Source organism: Macaca fascicularis, chromosome 13 (genome assembly GCF_037993035.2).
Source record: "Macaca fascicularis isolate 582-1 chromosome 13, T2T-MFA8v1.1".
Classification (NCBI taxonomy): Eukaryota; Metazoa; Chordata; class Mammalia; order Primates; family Cercopithecidae; genus Macaca; species Macaca fascicularis.
In genome coordinates, this window is record NC_088387.1 from 111,353,049 (window position 1) to 111,367,787 (window position 14,739).

Consider the following 14,739-nt stretch of genomic DNA (forward strand, 5'->3'; position numbering starts at 1 on the left):
ACTTTAATAAGAGATTTTATTTAAGTCAAAATACATATTTTTTCTTTTTTTTAAACAGGGTCTCACTCTGTTGCCCAGGCTGGAGTACAATGGCTCGATCACGGCTCACTGCAGCCTCAACCACTTGGGCTCAGGGTATCCTCCCACCACAGCCTCCTAAGTAGCGGGGAGTACAGTCGCACCCCACCACACCTGGCTAATTTTTTTTATTATTTGTAGAGACAAAGTCTTGCTATTTTACCCAGGCTCAGTAAGCCATCTTTAAATGTCTAGATTTATAAATACTATTAAGTGTTTTCGTAAGTAACAATGATTAATATTACAATCTGGGAGGAGGGTGGAATGGAAGAGAAAAAGGCCATTTTCTGGTTAGTTCTGCCAATGACTCGAGTTGGAAGCATCTGGAAGCACTGTGGAAAGCTCAGGGCACAGAGTCCCCCAGGGCAGACAGGCCCAGACAGGCAGACCAATAATGGCAAGTTGATGGATCTGGAGTGTATTCCCTCCTCTGCCACCCCCGCCCACCTTTGTATTTCTAGGAGCTTCTCTCTGGGCCTGTTTTCTCATTTGGAACTCTACAGGTTAGATAAGATCTCTAACGGGCTGCCCAGCTCTTACAACCCAGGATGCTTCCCTCTATTCACACCGTCAGTCCCCAGGGCCTCTGTGTTACAAGTGCTAGGGATCTAATCGTAAGCAAAAGACAGGGAAGAAAAATATGACCAAATAATCCCACAAGAGGACGTCAAAATCCACTGTGGCAAGTGCCATGAAGGAGGGGAGCACCAGGTGTGTTAGGACAGGGTAATTCTGTGGGCATGATGACAGAGGGTGTGGGAAGAGGTGGGGAAGAGAGTCTCTGGGAGTTGGGGAGGAGGAAGAGGGCTCAGCAGGGGCAGATGGGAGGAGGGGAGGTGGAAAAGGCTTGGAACAGCCGCCATGGAAAGTGGGAGTCCAGCAGACACACACAGTAGGGCTGCCCAGCAGCTTAGAGCAACCCACCATGCATGCAGCATACAGAGACATGCAACCACGGTCCATTCACTGAATCCGGCGAAATGCCACGTAGGTCATTTCAATCTGACATTCTTCCACCAGCAGAGAAGAAAAGACTAGATGCTTTTTACAATTCTAGTTTACTTCTCTTTAGAATGCCCTTACAAGAACTGACTCACACGTATCACTAAGCAGACATCCACACTCAGCTATGCAATCTTTGATCAGCCAACCCTCGGTCAGCTCCATGGAACCACGTGGGTAAAGAAAAAGCCAGCAGCTATTCCATAGACAGGGGAAGCACTCGGGGGCAAGCGATGATCACCAAGCACCACAGCACCCAGGAGGTCCCGCTGACCACCTCAGCGCCTGAGAAATGCACTGTCAATCAACACCGCAAAACAGGCTCAGATACTGTGAAGCACTCAAACATTGTTTTAAAACAGGAAGACAGGTTTGTTTGTTTGTTTTTTTTTTTAAAGATAATAGCATTTGGTTTTTCAAATATTCATGAATGATAGGGCAGATAGAGAATACATTAACAAAGGCACTATGAGGGAATAAATTTAAAAAAAAAAAGAGAAAGCTCTCGTAAGCAAAAGCTGCCTTCCAGCTACATGGAAAAACACTCCAGTGCCCTAAGTAAATAAATAATAAAAGGATATGGAAACAATACACCCTGAAAACGCTTGTGCTTTCTCTGTTCTCCTGGGCAGAAGCAGCGCTGACAGGTTTGTGCTACCGAGGTTACAGACCCAGCTAGCATGTATTTACCCAATAACACTTTTCAAAGAACCAGAGAGGACATTTCAAAGAACTGACGCCATTTCTCTAGATTTATTAGTATATATATCCCTTTTTTTTTTTACCCCAAGCTCTAGTACCAACTCCCAACACAGAACACCCTGACCCCCGGACTAGAAAAAAGCTAAGATTCGAATTTTGACGTGCTCAGACCACACCATTTTCCTTCCCCCTGAGAGGAAGGCTCTTAAGAATACCCACAAGGAAAACTAAAACAATGCACAGTGATTTTTCATTCTTGCCACACCTAGTCCTTATTGTTCGGAAAACACTTAAATTTGCACAGGTTCTATCTGTTTCATGATTATAGCCACAGTCTTGCCTGTTTACGTATTTTCATTTCTTTTTGTCTTTTCTTTTCTTTTTTTTTTTTTTTTGAGACAGTCTTGCTCTGTCGCCCAGGCTGGAATGAAGTGGCTCGATCTCGGCTCACTGCAACCTCCACCTCCTGGGTTCAAGCGATTCTCCTGCCTCAGCCTCCCGAGTAGCTGGGACTACAGGCGCCCACCACCAGGCCCAGCTAATTTTTGTATTTTTAGTAGAGATGGGGTTTCACCATGTTGACCAGGATGGTCTTGAACTCTTGACCTCAGGTGATCCGCCAGCCTCGGCCTCCCAAAGTGCTGGGATTACAGGCGTGAGCCACCATGCCCAGCCTTCGTTTCTTTTTCTTAAACATATGCTACACTACCATTAAAAGCAACTTGTGCAACAAGTATGTACAGAACAAAACACTAATATACTTACTGGGAAAACAGAGCAAACAGACAAAAAAGAAACTAAAGTGGGGCTGGGCATGGTGGCTCACACCTGTAATCCCAGCACTTTGGGAGGCCAAGGCGGGCGGATCACCTGAGGTCAGGAGTTAGAGACCAGCCTGGCTAACATGACGAAACCCTGTCTCTACTAACAAAATACAAAAATTATCTGGGCTTGGTAGCAGGTGCCTATAATCCCAGCTATTTGGGAGGCTGAGGCAGGAGAATCATTTGAACCCAGGAGGCGGAGGTTGCAGTGAGCCAAGATCACGCCACTGCACTCCAGCCTGGGCAATAGAGTGAGACTCTGTCAAAAAGAAAGAAAGAGAGAGAAAGAGACAGAGAGAGGGAGAGAGGGACAGAGGGAGAGAGGGAGGGGGAAGGGAGGGAGAGAAGGAGGGAGGGAGGGAAAGCGAAAGAAAGCAAAAAAAGCAAAAAAGCAAGAAACTAAAAGGGAAACAATAACAATCCAGGCTCACAGAATTTCAGAGCTAAAGGGGTTTTAGTGAATAAGAGGTTAAAAGACTCGCACTAGGGCAGAAAATTGGTAGCAAAGACAGCTCTAGAACTGCTGCAGCAGGCAGGGAACTAGTTACACTTTTTTTTTTCTTTTCTTCTGGAGACAGGTTCTCACTCTGTTGCCCAGGCTGGAGTGCAGTGGTGTGGTCCCTGCTCACTGCAGCCTCGACCTCCTGGGCTCAAGCGATTCTCCCACCTCAACGTCCCAAGTGCAGGGGCTATAGGCACGCATCACCACGCCTGGCTAAATTCTGTATTTTTTGTAGAGATGGAGTTTCACCATGTTGCCCAGGCTGGTCTTGAACTCCTGGGCTCAAGTGATCCACCCATCTCAGCCTCCCAAAGTGCTGGGATTATGGGCATGAGCTACCACAGCTGGCCCAATTCACACTTCTTAAGCCAACCTTCCTGCATGTGACCAGTCTCCTGCTGTAGTTTGTCCCTGCTGCCCAAGAAAACCTAAGACATTCACCAGCCTAGGGCAGCGGGCTGCTCTCGATGGCATCTGTTAGAGGCCTTTCTTAGGTTTAGCATTATTTGATTATGTGATGTGATTATTTTATTAATATGTGTCTTCTCAGCTAGGCCATAAGTTGTACAAGGCCGGTCATACCTCCCTGTGGTACAGAGAAGCCTAAGAAGGCAGTCAACATTTCCAGATCAAGTCACTTTTTCTGGAATATTAACTTTTATCGGACAGGCCCTGGAATTTGATAATACTTGATTTAGCATGATTTTACTTCCCTTCATTCGTCTGAGAGCAGACAGATTCTATGAATGAGACAGCCAAAGGTTAGTTTTCTTTCTCAAAGACTGTGAATAGTGGCTAGGTGTGGTGACTTATGCTTGTAATTCCAGCACTTTGGGAGGCCAAGGCGGGAGGATTGCTGGAGCCCAGGAGTTCGAGACCAGCCTGGGAGATATAGTGAGACCTTGTCTCTACAAAAAATTTAAAAATTAGCTGGGCATGGTGTTGTGCACCTGTGGTCACAGCTACTTGAGAGGCTGAGGCGGGAGGATCGCTTAAGCCTGAGAGGTGGAGGCTGCAGTGAACCTTGATGGTGCTACTGCACTCCAGGCTGGGTGACAGAGCAACATCCTGTCTCATGAAAAAAAAAAATTGTTGGCAGGGCGCAATGGCTCATGCCTGTAATCCCAGCACTTTGAGAGGCCAAGGTGGGCGGACCACCTGAGGTCGGGAGTTCGAGACCAGCCTGACCAATGTGGAGAGATCCCGTCTCTACTAAAAAATACAAAATTAGCCGGGCATGGTGGTGCATGCCTGTAATCCCAGCTACTCGGGAGGCTGAGGCAGGAGAATCACTTTAACTCAAGAGGTGGAGTTTGCAATAAGCCAAGATCGTGCCATTGCACTCCAGCCTGGGCAACGTGAGCGAAACTCCATCTCAGAAAAAGAAAAAAAGAAGGTTTACACCTATGTATTATCTTGTTTCAAAAAAAAAAGAACAAAAAACACTGTGAACAGCAAACTGCTTGGTGACCTGTGTGTAAGTTAGTCCAACATCCCATACAAAGCAAAATGTCACTAACAAAGGCATCCTATTATTCTTAGGCAATTAGAAGGCAAAGAGCAACAGGACACAGAGAACCCAATTTTTGGCCCATGGCACTAATCTGCAGACTAGAAATCCTCAAAGTGGCTGGGCACAGTGGTTCACGCCTGTAATCCCAAAACTTTGGGAGGCTGAGGCTGGAGGATCACTTGAAGTCAGGAGTTAAGAGACCAGCCTGCCCAACATGGTGAAACTCCACCTCTACTAAAAATATAAAAATTAGCCAGGCCTGGTGGCACGCGCCTGTAATCTCAGCTACTTGGAAGGCTGAGGCAGGAGAATCGCTTGAGCCCAGGAATCAGAGGTTGCAGTGAGCTAAGATTGTGCCACTGTACTCCAGCTGGGGCGACAGAGCAAGACTCTATCTTAAGAAAAAAGAAATCCTCAAAGTATGTTCACTAGAATTCCTAATTCCATACAGTTCATCAAACAAGGCAGTAGCAGCCATCTCACCATTCCACTAAGAAGAAAAGATCAAGTCCATGGGCCCTAAAAACCTGAAATTTCACAAATGTTAAGGGTTAGAAGAAAAAGAAAAGGAATCCCTGAAACCCTTTAAGGAAGCAGTCAGAGCGCTGTGTCCCAGCACTGCAGCCCAGAAGGCCACCACCCAGCCCTTGGGGAATGCCGCCTTTATCTACCCGACAGCCAGGGTCTCGATCTGTCACCCAGGCTGGAGGGCAGTGGCACGATCACAGCTCAGTTCAGCCTCGACCTCCTGGGCTCAAGCAATCCTCCCACCTCAGCCTCCCAAGTAGCTGGGACTACAGGTGCACCACCACACCCAGCTAGTATTTTTTACTTTTTGTAGAGACAGGGTCTCACTAGGTTGCCCAAGTTCTTCTCAAACTCTTGGGCTCAAGTGTTCCTCCTGCCTTGGCCTCCCAAAGTGCTGGGATTACAAGCGTGAGCCATTGTGCTTGGCCTGATCTTACTGCTATTACTACATTATCCAGAAATTATATTTATGTGTTAAGAAAATTAGATGTACACACTGTAAGCACAATATAATAATAGTTATATTTGGATGGCATAATAATGGGTGATTTATATTTTCTTTTTCATGCTATTCTATGATCTATAAATGCTTTCCAATGAATCACTTGAGGTCAGGAGTTTGAGACCAGCCTGGCCAACATGGTGAAACACCATCTCTACTAAAAACACAAAAATTAGCTGGGCTTGTTGGCATGTACCTGTAATCCCAGCTACTTGCGAGGTTGAGGCAGGAGATTGCTTGAACTTGGGAGGCAGAGGCTGTAGTGAGCCCAGATCGTGCTACTGCACTCCAGCCTGGGTGACAGAGTGAGAATCTATCTCAAAAAAAAAAAAAAAAAAAAAAAAGTTTTCCAATGATTATATACCAGATTTGTAATAATTTTTTTTTTTTTTAAGACAAAATCTTCCTCTGTCCCAGGCTGGAGTGCAGTGGCGCGATCTCAGCTCACTACAACCTCTGCCTGCCGGGTTCAAGCAATTCTTGTGCCTCACCCTCCCGAGTAGCTGGGATTAAGGCGCCAGCCACCACGCCCAACTTTTTTTTTTTTTTTTTTTGTATTTTCATGTTGGCCAGGATGGTCTCGCTCTCTTGACCTCATGATCCGCCCGCCTCGGCCTCCCAAAGTACTGAGATTACAGGTGTGAGCTACCACACCTGGCCCAGATTTGTAATAATTTAAACAAAGATATATAATTTTAAGACTCCACAACATCCTCATATAATTTTTTTTTTTTTTTTTTTAGACAGAGTGTCACTCTTTTGCCCAGGCTGGAGTGCCGTGGCATGATCTCGGCTCACTGTAACCTCAAACTCCCAGGCTCAGGTGATTCTTCCATCTCAGCCTCCTGCATAGTTGGCACTACAGGCACATACCACCATGCCCGGCTAATGTTTTGTATTTTCAATAGAGATGGGGTTTTGCTATGTTGTCTAGGCTGGTCTCGAACTCCTGGAGTCAAGCAATCCACCAGTCTATTCAAATAAATGAGGGTACATCTATTCACAGTAACACAGCCATTAAAAGAACGAACATGCAGTTATGGACCGATATGAAACTATCTCTGAGACATGTTATTTAACTAAACTGCAAGATGCAGAATATATGCTATCATTTGTACAAAATTAATTTTAAGACTGAATGTGGTGACTCACATCTGTAATCCCAACACTTTGGGAGGCCGAGGCAAGAGGATCACTTGAGGCCAGGAGTTCAAGACCAGCCTGGGCAACATAGTGAGACCCTGTCTTTACCAAAAAATACAAAAATTAGCTGGGCATGGTGGCATGTGACTATAGTCTCAGATAATTGGGAGGCTAAGGTAGGAAGATCGCTTGAGCCCAGGAGTTCAAGGCTGCCCTGAGCTATGATTTTTTCCACTGCACTCCAGCCTAGGCAACAGAGCCAGACCCTGTCTGCAAAAAACACAAATAAGCAAACAAATACATGAATGAATAATATTAATTTTAAGACATATTTATTTGTGCATGTACTGGCTATCTCTGGAAGGCTCACCTAGAAAGTTATAGTAAAATTGCCTTGAAAGAGGGGCAATGGAGGACTAGGGGAAAGGAAAGAGAAAAACACATGAGAGGAAAACTTAATTTTCTTTTTCTTTTTGAGACAGAAGTCTCGCTCTGTCACCCAGGGTGGAGTGAAGTGGCACGATCTTGGCTCACTGCAACCTCCACCCTGCCTCCCCCACCCAAGCGATTCTCCCACCTCAGCCTCCCAAGTAGCTAGGATTATGGGCACCCACCATCACACCCAGCTGATTTTTATATTTTTAGTAGAGACGGGGTTTCGTCATGTTGGCCAGGCTGGTCTCGAACTCCTGACATAAGGTGATCCACCCACCCCAGCCTCCCAAAATGCTGGGATTATAGGCGTGAGCCACCACTCTTGGCCGGAAACCTTAACTTTCACTATATATATCCTTTTAGTACTTTGGATTTTTGTTTATTTGTTTGCTTCAGATGGGGTCTCACTCTGTTGTCCAGACTGGAGTGCAGTAGCACAACCACAGCTCACTGCAGCCTCAAGCTCCTGGGTTCAAGCATTCTTCTCACCACAGCCTCCCCAGTAGCTAGGACTACAGGCACCATCACCACATCTAGCTTTTTGTTTTTCTTTCTTGGAAACAGCGTCTCTCGGTCAGGTGCAGTGGCTCACGCCTGTAATCCCAGCACTTTGGGAGGCTGAGGCGGGTGGATCACGAGCTCAGGAGTTCAAGACCAGCCTGGCCAATATGGTGAAACCTCGTCTCTACTAAAAATACAAAAAATTAGCCAGGCATGGGGCACTGTAGTCCCAGCTACTCGGGAGGCTGAGGTGAGAGAATGGCGTGTACCTGGGAGGCAGAGCTTGCAGTGAGCTGAGATGGCGCCACTGCACTCCAGCCTGGGCGACAGAGCAAGATTCCATCTCAGAAAGAAAGAGAGAGAGAGAGAGAAAGAAAAGAAAGAAAAGAAAGAAAGAAAGAGGTCTCTCAGCCGGGCACAGTGGCTCATGTCGGTAATCCCAACACTTTGGGAGGTCGAGGCAGGTGGATTACCTGAGGTCAGGAGTTCAAGACTAGCCTGGACCACATGGTGAAACCCTGTCTCTACTAAAAATACAAAAATTAGCTGGGCGTGGTGGCAGGTGCCTATAGTCCCAGCTACTCAGGATGCTGAGGCAGGAGAATCACTTGAACCTGGGAGGTGGAGGTTACAGTGAGCCATGATTGGACCATTGTATTCCAGCCTGGGTGACAGAATGCGACTGTCAAAAGAAAGAGAGAGAGAGAGAGAGGGAGGGAGGGAGGGAGCGAGGGAGGAAGGAAGGAAGGAAGGAAGGAAGGAAGGAAGGAAGGAAGGAAGGAAGGAAGGAGAAGGGGGAGGAGAAGGGGGAGGAGGAGAGGGAAGGAGGGAGGGAGGAAGGAAGGGAGGAAGGAAGGGAGGAAGGAAGGGAGGAAGGAAGAGGAAGGAAGGAAGGGAGGAAGGGAGGAAGGGAGGAAGGGAGGAAGGGAGGAAGGAAGGAAGGAAGGAAGGAAGGAAGGAAGGCAGGCAGGCTCTCTATATTGTCCAGGCTGGTGTTGAACTCCTGGGCTCAAGTGAGTCTCCTGACTTAACCTCTGGAGTAGCTAGGATTACAGGCATGAGCCACTGCACCAGGACTTTTTTGTACTTGAAATTTTGTACTATGAGCATTTATTACTAAAAAATAAACAAACTTAAAAAGGTTTGGTGGGAAACTACACCAGTGAGTTTTCTAAGTGTCTCAGCAGCTATGCATGATCTTCAGGTCAGAGGCAACCCCTTAACAAGTGCTGCCTCCAGCAGACACAACACCGGGAGGGGCCAGGCAGGCTCCTGCAGACCCAGCACCCACAGGGGAACTGATCGGTTTTCTCTGCTGACTTCTGGAACCAGGTCTAGACAAATCCATACTCCAGTTCAGCCAGAGCAAGAACACTGTGTCCTCTGATAACAATGTCAAATTCTCACTTGTATGTAGTAAATAAGGAATATTTTACCTTTCAGCAAAGGTGTCGAGTTTCCCCAACTCATCAGAGAGGCCAACCAGGGAATCCAAGGTCCCCACCTAGACAGATCATAAAAACGTCAGAGGCTCACAGGTTTCTGGCCAAGCATGATGCCATCTCAACAACAGGGCAGGGACTCTGTCACTTCATCTTGAATTTGTCACCTTTGGTCAATGGCCAAAGTAGAAAGTAGAAAGAACTCTTAATAGAAACCAGTGGATTTGGGGGTGTCTTCATTTACTTATTTTTGACCAACAGGATAAACTGTCATGTGCCTGCCATAGGAGTGACTATGATGTTACCATCTGACCTTAGCTCATTTTCCTCTTAGAATGGCAGCTTGCTAGTCAGTCATGTTGTTAATCCCCATAGCTAAGGAAGAGATACACCAGAAAGCAAGTTAAAGAAGTTTCCATTCTTAAAAGCTTTTCTGCTCTAAGACAGTCCCACCAGTATTTATTTATTTATTTATTTATTTATTTATTTATTCATTCATTCATTCATTCATTCATTCATTCATTCATTTATTTTTTGAGACAGAGTTTCGCTCTTGTTGCCCAGGCTGTAGTGAAATGGCACGATCTCAGCTCACCTCAACCTCTGCCTCCTGGATTCAAGCGATTCTCCTGCCTCAGCCTTCCTGGGTAGCTGGGATTACAGGCATGCACCACCATGCCTGGCTAATTTTTTATTTTTAGTAGAGATGGGGTTTCTCCATGTTGGTCAGGCTGGTCTTGAACTCCCGACTTCAGGTGATCCACCTGCCTTGGCCTCCCAAAGTGCTGGAATTGCAGGCACAAGCCACTGCGCCCAGCCCCACCAGTCTTTTTCTCTGTTCTTTGCTGTTATTAACCATGATCTTGAGGCCGAGGTGGGCAGATCACCTGAGGTCGGGAGTTTGAGACCAGCCTGGCCAATATGGCAAAACCCTGCCTCTACTAAAAATACAAAAATTAGCCGGGCATGGTGGCATGCACCCGTAATCCCAGCTACTTGAGAGTCTGAGGCAGGAAAATCACTTGAACCCGGGAGGTGGAGGTTGCAGTCAGCTGAGATTGCACCACTGCACTCCAGCCTGGGCAACAGAGTGAGACTGCATCTCAAAAAAAAAAAAAATCTTGCTGGGGAAGGAGGCAGCTTTTCCTCCCACTCCATCATTCACCTGGGTCCTTTTCTTTTCAGAGTACTTATGATCTGGTTGTTGTTGTTGTTGTCGTTGTTGTTTTTTGAGATCTCGGCTCACTGCAACCTCTGCCTCCCAGGTTCAAGTGATTCTTCTGCCTCAGCCTCCCGGATAGCTGGTATTACAGGCATGTGCCCCATGCGTGGCTAATGTTTTTTGTATTTTTAGTAGAGATGGGGTTTGGTCATGTTGTCCAGGCTGGTCTCGAACTCCTGACCTCAAGTGATCCTCCTGCCTCGACCTCCCAAAATGCTGGGATTTTGGCCAAGGAGTAAGCCACAGTGCCTGACCATGATCTATTTCTTAGTGTAGAAATTACTACAATGTCCAAAATTGTATTTAAAGGTCTTTTCACAGAATTAGAAAGAAAAGGGTTGCTATCATGTAGTACCACCAACTAAATGTTAAAAAGTAATTAGGTTCTGAGACTTGGCAGAATTTCAAGGAAAAAAAAATTAAGAAAAGTAATTAGGAGGCCGGGCACAGTGGCTCACACCTGTAATCTCAACACTTTGGGAGGCTGAGAGTTTGAGACCAGACTGGTCAACCTGGTGACACACTGTCTCTACTAAAAATACAAAAACTAGCCAGGCATGGTCATGTGCCTATAATCACAGCTACTGGGGAGGCTGAGGCAGGAGAATCACTTGAACCCAGGAGGCGGAGGTTGCAGTGAGCCTAGATTGCACCACTGCATTCCAGCCTGGGTGACAGAGCGAGACTCCATTCAAAAAAAAGGTAATTAGGAAATGATGAAACCTGAGTATCTCTACCAAGTCAAGTCACTTCTTTTCAAGCAACTTAATTTTAAGCAGCTTCTGCAGGGGCTGTGTCTTCTTCTTTTTTTTTTTTTTTAATCTTTTTACCTTCCAGAGTCCAGCACAGTGCCTCACACACAGTATCAATGAGTGGATGCAGAATTTACTAACCCGTACAGTGTCCGTTGCTGGACAAGCAGGGGAAGGCTTGAAAAGGTAGCAAGACGTGGGTTCAGAACCCACTGCTGCCACTTACCATCCTGACAATCCTCGTAATCACTTAGCCTCTCCCAGCCTGTCCCGAGAGTCAGCAGGGACAAGCTGACTTGTAAAGAGGGAGGAGGAAAAGCTTCCCGGTGATGCATTTAAAGTACCTAGCCATCAGCACCTTGCTCAGCAAATGTTAACAAATGGGGTCGCATCACAACCCTGGGAGCTGATGGTGCAGCTGTTTTGGCAGAGGCGCAAAGTGAGGTTTGAAAGGGGACTATGTGGCAGTTTTCTACAAAAGCAGATGCTGGGCAGTCAGTGCCATCTCACCAGCACCTGTGTCATCAGCGCCATCTCATCAGCACATGTGCCATGTGGTCTGGGAGAAAGTTGTAGTGTCTTCCCTGTGGAAACCTACAGCACTTTGGGAGGCTGGGGCAGGCAGATCACGAGGTCAGGAGTTCAAGACCGGCCTGACCAACATGGTGAAACCACCATCTCTACTAAAAACACAAAAATTAGCTGGGCATGGTGGCAGGTGTCTGTAATCCCAGCTACTTGGGAGGCTGAGGCAGGAGAATTGCTTGAACCTGGAAGGCAGAGGTTGCAGTGAGCCAAGATTGTGCCATTGCACTCCAGCCTATGCAATAAGAGCAAAACTCTGTCTCAAATAAAAAAAAAAAAAAGAAAAGAGAAAAAGAAAGAAAAAAAAAAGAATTGTGCATTTCGGCTGGGCACAGTGGCTCACACCTATAATCCCAGCACTTTGGGAGGCCAAGGAGGGTGGCCTCACCCGAGGTCAGGAGTTCAAGACTAGCCTGCCCAACACGGCAAAACCTCATCTCTACTAATAATACAAAAATTAGCTGGGCATGGTGGCATGCACCTATAATCCTAGCTACTCAGGAGGCTGAGGCAGGAGAATCACTTGAACTCGGGAGGCGGAGGTTGCAGTGAGCCGAGATCATGCCACTGCACTCCACCCTGGGTGATAAGAGTGAACTCTATCTCCAAAAAAAAAAAAAAATTGCACATGTCTCATTCTTCTTTAATGTTAGTTTTAAACCTTGCCCTCCACTCCAAGAGCCGTTAGATTGCCTGGGCACGACCCAAACTCCCTTCTGCCACCAAATCCCCTCTCTTCCCCTCCTGCAGGACCAAAGGGATCCTAGATTTCCTTCCCTGCCCCCAGGTCGAGTACAATCAAGGCTGAAGCCCCCCCAAGCCTGCTCATCTAAACTATATGGTTGTCTTCTGAGATGTTGCAGACAAACCAGGAGGAGCCAGAGGAACACCCGAGAGGACTTGAGTGTGCATTTAACACACTTCCCATTTTTTGAAGCATTAGACACTGCTACCCACAACCTTGTCTCCCTGTTCATTCCTTCCTGTGGCTGCACCTACATAGGTAACACAATTAATTTGGGACTATGGCACGATATCCCACCTAGCCCATCACTTCCCTGTCCATCCTCAAACCTCAGCTTGTCCTCAGCCCCCGCATTTGCCTTGATACTTTCTCCTTGGGTTCCTGAAGTAGCAACCTCTGTCTCCCTCTCCCCTCTCCCCCTGACCAATCCATCCTCTTTTCACTCCTCCCCAGGAATTTTACCTTGAAGTCAGGAATAGCGAATTTGGTATTATAAGACAGGTTGGACTTGGAGGTTACAGTATTCATCCTCTCCAGAGCTTGCACATTTTCCTTATCTCCAGGGGCGGAAATTAACCAAAACTCCGACATGCTTCCAGTCTTCTCTTACCCAGTGACTGCCTAGAACCAGCACAAACATACACAAACAGAAACAGGAGGAGAGATGTGTCAGATATCCCTGCCTCACCACTCCCTACCCTCCAATTCATCCTTTCTAGGATCTGTGAGCTCCAAGAACATCCATTTGCAAAAGCAAAGCGCTTATCTCCACCTAGGCAGCCCTCAGGTGTTCAAGAAACTCCAGAGCTCCTTGGTCCCTGCAGTGGTTCTGGCTGGTTTTCAGGAGCAGAGGAGGAGGGAGAGGTTCCTTTCTTTCTCTCCACCTGGGTGAACAACCCCTATCAGGCATCATAAAACGGGAGGACAGTAAGCTGGAGGCGGACACCTTCTGGGGGAATATTTGTCTTCCTTCCATACCGCATCTTCTGGGATGCAGGATGGGGTGGAGGAAGGCGTGGGATGAGGGAGGGATTTTCACAACAGGCTACGAGGTCAAACCGCAGGTCAAACTGGCCAACCTTGTGATTGCTATTAGCTTTAAAAATAGACTTCAGAAGGATTTTTAAAAAATATATACATATATATAAGAAAAAAAAGTAGTAGTGGGTGAGGGGAACTACTAAAGTCTTTTTTCCACTAGGCGAGGTGCCCGCTCAGCAGAGCTGGATCCCTTGTCCGGCCTGGCGGGTGGTTTTGCGGCCGCGTCTGCGGCCTCTACGGTTGATTCGATTCGTGCTGCTCCTTCACAGGTGTCCACACCCGCACCTTTCCCCCTCGGCCGGGTTCCCCCTTTCCGCTGCCTCTCCGTCGCGTCTCCGGACGGCTGGGGGAAAGCAGGATAAGCTCCGAGGAGCCAGAGACACCTGGTGGAACCTCTTCCTTTCGGACTCCCGGTCCCGCTCCAATCCGAGGGCGTTTTGTCCTCTCCTAACCCCGCGCAGACCCAACCCAGCTCCTTTCCGCCTTGACTGCCCATGGCCTGGGGACGAACTGGCCCCCCGCAGCATCTGCGGAGATGCCACCTACCCGGCCGCGGGGGAGCGCGGGGAGGTGCCCGCTGCCCACGTTCCCAATGGGAAAGCGCAGGCCGTGGCGCAGCCGGACCCCGTGCCTGTGTCCCCACCGCGCCCCCGCCTCGGGTCCCAGCTCTGCGGTGCGTCCTTACCGGGAGCAGGAGGGGCGCGGACCGCGCGGTAGGGGCTGCAGGCGACCGGCGGCAGGTGCGAGGCCGCAGCGCACTGCCGGCTCCCGGGAGGCAGCGGCTTCGCTGCCCCGCGCCCCGCCCCGCCTTTTATCCCAGGCGCGGGGGCGGCCCCGGCCCCGCCGGATATTTGCATACGGGCCGCCCGCCTCTCGCCTCGCTCCAGCCCGGGGCCGGAGACCCGGGGAGCAGGTGCAGGCGCCCGGCGGGAAGGCGCGGAGGGGCCGCGCGGGGTCTCCGGTCCCCTAAGCGCGCGGGCTGGGTCCCTGGGGGCTTCTGCGGCGCGTCCCACAGGGTCTCCAGCCGTACGACTGCGCTGCCCCGTCCCGGACGCGTGGACGGCTGAGCCGAGCGGGAGTCGGGAAAGGGCTCCGAGCTCGGAACCACCCCGCCCTCCCGCTGCGGCCGCCGCAGCCCCGCCTGGTCACCCGCTCTCGCCTCACAGCGACAGGCGCGGATCTCAGGGGAATCACCTACTCCCAGGTGTCTCCAGGCCAGTGC

General features: G+C 48.6%; 1 protein-coding gene across 12 annotated transcripts in view; it reads right to left on the reverse strand.

Annotated features, from left to right (window-relative positions):
- The window catches only part of ATP6V1C2 (ATPase H+ transporting V1 subunit C2), a 99,557-nt gene that overhangs the window by 51,911 nt on the left and 32,907 nt on the right, over window positions 1-14,739 (reverse strand). For 8 of the 12 annotated variants that reach the window (XM_005576562.5, XM_005576560.5, XM_005576561.5 and 5 more), the window contains exons 1-3: window positions 14,203-14,303; window positions 12,939-13,097; window positions 9,167-9,234 (exon numbers count right to left, since the gene is read on the reverse strand). In XM_005576562.5, coding sequence (XP_005576619.3) covers window positions 9,167-9,234; window positions 12,939-13,067 — 197 coding nt within the window. In that variant the 5' untranslated portion in view covers window positions 13,068-13,097; window positions 14,203-14,303. Of the gene's footprint in view, window positions 1-9,166; window positions 9,235-12,938; window positions 13,098-14,202; window positions 14,304-14,739 lie in introns of those variants that run through there. The other 4 variants (XM_074012366.1, XM_074012364.1, XM_074012365.1 and 1 more) reach the window with 1 other exon arrangement.